This window comes from Sinocyclocheilus grahami, unplaced genomic scaffold (genome assembly GCF_001515645.1).
Source record: "Sinocyclocheilus grahami isolate Dianchi unplaced genomic scaffold, SAMN03320097.WGS_v1.1 scaffold96.1, whole genome shotgun sequence".
Taxonomy (NCBI): Eukaryota; Metazoa; Chordata; class Actinopteri; order Cypriniformes; family Cyprinidae; genus Sinocyclocheilus; species Sinocyclocheilus grahami.
In genome coordinates this window covers 1,065,889-1,070,179 of record NW_015505275.1, presented here as the reverse complement: position 1 = coordinate 1,070,179, position 4,291 = coordinate 1,065,889, and the positions used below count along the sequence as shown (strand labels likewise).

The window sequence follows — 4,291 nt, the reverse complement described above, 5'->3', positions numbered from 1 at the left end:
AAAAATGAACTTAAATGATTTTAGCAAATGGCTGCAATATAACAAAGAGTGAAAAATTTAAGGGGGTCTGAATACTTTCCGTACCCACTGTATATATATATATACACACACACACACACACAGAGCTGGGTAGATTACTTACAAATTGTAATCCATTACTGATTCCAAATTACATGACAAAAATTGTAATTAGTAACGTAATCCATTACATTACACATTTTTATGTAATACTGTATAATCAGACTATTTTCTGATTACTTTTAGATCTAACTCGTTTATCACATTAATTTAAGTAAGACAATAGGCTTAAGCCTAGTCCCAGACTAACAGTTTGAGCTGTTTCAACTGAAAGAAACTTGCACTGATTGATCTTAAAATATATCAATGCCTTTGTTTTGTCCCAAGAGGGACACCAGTAATGTTTTTTTGTAAGGCACATTTATAAAAAAATTACTTAAATATCCTAATTGAACTATAGCCTAATCCTGGTTTAGTCTAAGCCCTGTCTGTGAAACCAGGCCAACGTGCATTAAACGTTACATTATGTCAAGGTTTCCCAAACTGGGGTTTGTAAAGGAACTGCAGTGGGTTTGTAAGTTTAATGAAAAGCTAATAATTAATTAAATCATAAAAATGTAAAATCAAAATAAATAATTTTAAAGTAGCAACAATCAAAACGAAACACTTACTAAAAAAAGACGAAATATTTTATGTTTACCTGCAGGTCACGTGACCATTAAGCAATGTCAGAGAACCGTGAACATGTAAATGCTGTACTTAATTATTAAAATATTTATTTTAAAGTCTCAGGGGTACTTAAGATATTAGCTGAAAGAGGTTCAGATGACAAAAAAGTTCAGGAATCCATGCATTACAAAGAAAAAAATAATAATAATGTGAATTTGTGCATTTTAATGTGTTTGTTGTAAGGCACATTTATAAAAAAATTACTTAAATATCCTAATTGAACTATAGCCTAATCCTGGTTTAGTCTAAGCCCTGTCTGTGAAACCAGGCCAACGTGCATTAAACGTTACATTATGTCAAGGTTTCCCAAACTGGGGTTTGTAAAGGAACTGCAGTGGGTTTGTAAGTTTAATGAAAAGCTAATAATTAATTAAATCATAAAAATGTAAAATCAAAATAAATAATTTTAAAGTAGCAACAATCAAAACGAAACACTTACTAAAAAAAGACTAAATATTTTATGTTTACCTGCAGGTCACGTGACCATTAAGCAATGTCAGAGAACCGTGAACATGCAAATGCTGTACTTAATTATTAAAATATTTATTTTAAAGTCTCAGGGGTACTTAAGATATTAGTTGAAAGAGGTTCAGATGACAAAAAAGTTCAGGAATCCATGCATTACAAAGAAAAAAATAATAATAATGTGAATTTGTGCATTTTAATGTGTTTGAGACAAAGACAAAGACAAAGACAAAGACAAAAGCCTTCCAAAGACACAGTAGTACATGGTTCAATAACCTACTGAGTGATCATTCAAATAAAAATGAATGTGTTCATCAGTAGTTGATGCAATGTTGAAACAGTTCTTAAACTTAAAAATGATTTTCATAAATACAGTTCAAATGCTGTGTAACAGCATATATATATGTGTGCAAAGTAAAGGTTTGGGACAACAAGGGTGAGTAAATGACGACAGATTAACAGAATATTCATTTTTGGAATGTTCATCTTTTTAACATGCGAAACAAACTAAGAAATATTAGTAATATTATCAAGTGAATGATGAATTGGCACCAAAAACACAGTAGTTTGATTGGACACACAGTCATCAACAAAAGATATGGAAATCTTTTCTCCTTCATTTTACTTCTATTCATCCCGCTATCCTAACAATGCACAATTATATGGTTAGTTGCATTTACCTAGTTTTTCCCCTGCTGTCCTTCCACCCTATCAGAACAGACTTGGGGCACATTTTTGGGTTGCAATCCACCAGTTAAGAACCACTGTCCTATATCACAAAATCAGAAGTAATGAGCCTGCTAGGCATTCTTTCCAAATACTTTGCATTCAGGGAGATTGTGGAAGGCTCTTGTGTAACGTTGAGGGTGTGGAATGCTCTAAAATTTCCCCTCATTTGAGGATCCTAGGAAATCCCTCAAAATGAATCACTGAAAACAATGAAAAGACTTGAAACGCATTCTTTTTTTTGATCATGTCCAGACCTAACTCACTCCACAAAGTAGAGCATTAAGGAAAAAAAGAGGCATAATTTGATAGATAAAATGGGTGATAATGGCTGCTAATCACAAGTTGAACCAGCAAAGGAAGCCGAGAATGATTACAATCTCACAACATATGCCCAGCTCATCAATGAACTAAAGGTTATGCTTATTTATACTGGCATAAACTTCAAGGAGTCAAAAAAATCTGACAGCACAGTCTCCAAATTCCATAATACAATAGATTTCTGTAATGACAGGATGTATATTCAACTCTCCAGGCAGATGTTTAAACTTTCCAGAGGCGTTCAGTTTCGTTTGCCTGGAGGCGAGATATTCAACGATTTGTAGAACAATTCAAAAAGCAGAGAAACAATGCCAAGAGCTGAAAGAAAATCTGTCAGTCGGATGGATGTGTTTGCTTAAGGACCGTGTTGAAGGAGAAAGAACTTAACTATAAAAACAAATTAAATTATGTTCAGCAGTCTCTTACCTAGGTCTCCTGAAGGTAAGGCCGTACTGCTGGCACGCTAGGCCAACTGTAGGCGTGTACACAATGGGCATGAATCTCTCTATGTCTGAGGTCAAGACTCGGTAAAACAGCTTCTCATTACGGTCCTGAAGGCCCATCAGAAAGACGTATCTGTAAGAAAGTAGAACATAAACACGTCAAAATGCACTAAAGGACATTTTATAACAATGTTCAGCAAATGCAAGGAAAAAAGCTAGAAAGCAGGACAGACACAAGGTTTGGAGAGTAGCTTCTGGGTTTTCAGGACTTTCTGGGATTATAATGCTCTACATTTAAAGGGATAGATCACGCAAAAATGAAAATTACCCCATAATTAAATCACCCTCAAGCTATCCTAGGTGTATATGACATTCTTCTTTCAGACGAATACAATCGGAGACATTAAAAAATATCCTGGATTTCGATATAAGCCAAAAGGAGACTGTTTTTCCTTTGGTCCACTCACAATGCGTGTATGACAGTTAGCGGAAGTCTGAGATTGTGGTTATTAAAGTTTTAAACATGGATATTTTTCTTACACAAACGCATTGCCTCACTTCAGAAGGCCTTTATTAACCCCCCAGAGCCGTGTGGAGCACTCTTTATGATGGATGGATGGACGCACTTTTTTGTGCTTCAAAATCGTGTCCCCTATTCACTGCATTTATAAAGCTTGGAAGAACCAGGACATTTTTAAACATAACTCCGATTGTATTTGTTTGAAAGACAAAAGTCATCTACACCTAGGACGGCTTGAGGTGGACTAGGATGGAGTTTTGGGTGAAATATCCCTTTAAGGGAGGTTTATGTAAACCTACCCAACCATTTAAAGTTGGCATCACAGACTATGTTTGCAAAGACTGATGAGTAGACTGTTAAATTTAATGTTAAAGTTTGCTGCCAAAATGGGGCTTTTGAATACAATATGTGACAGGGAATCGGAGTGAACGTCAGATGAATTGGTTTAATCAGTCAGACCCATTTAATTCTTAATCTGTGATTATGGAAGAAAAGAGGCAAATTTTTACCACCAACAACAGTCAGTAAGCGTGACATCTCCAACCCGTATTTGAGCCGTCACAATTCAGCTGGTGTGACACCATCAGGAACAGGAGGAACAGACATGCCCACGTCCACAAGAGTGTGACAAAAGTGTATACAGAAACAGAAAATATGAGGACTGAGGAGAAAATGTGTGAGACAGAATGAAAGAGACTAATAATACACTAAATGCTAAAGAAATCATTCTGACATACCCCTTCTTGGACACCAAAATAGTCATCGTTTTTTTTAACTATAAAGGATTTCATTTAGCATTAGCATTATTATTATTAGGTTGGCTACTGTCACAATGTCAGAGAAAAACAGACTAAACAGCTTCCTCTGTCTTTAATGAAACACCCAAGCTTGTTTGTCTTTAATTTTGTTTTGTATGGTGTACTTATTGTAGTCAACTCAACATATTTCATATACACATTTAGCATTATATAGTATTATAAAGTACAGTATTATATATATATACAGTATATATTCTAATGAATGAATATATATATATATATATATATATATATATATATATATATATATA

At 34.4% G+C, this 4,291-nt stretch overlaps 1 protein-coding gene across 1 annotated transcript in view; it reads right to left on the bottom strand.

Moving 5' to 3' along the window:
• LOC107587764 (NADP-dependent malic enzyme-like) overlaps positions 1-4,291 on the bottom strand; it is a 98,696-nt gene that overhangs the window by 61,255 nt on the left and 33,150 nt on the right. The window contains exon 3 of the mRNA XM_016275666.1: positions 2,686-2,835. Within this exon, the coding sequence (XP_016131152.1) occupies positions 2,686-2,835 (150 nt within the window). The remainder of the gene's footprint in view (positions 1-2,685; positions 2,836-4,291) is intronic.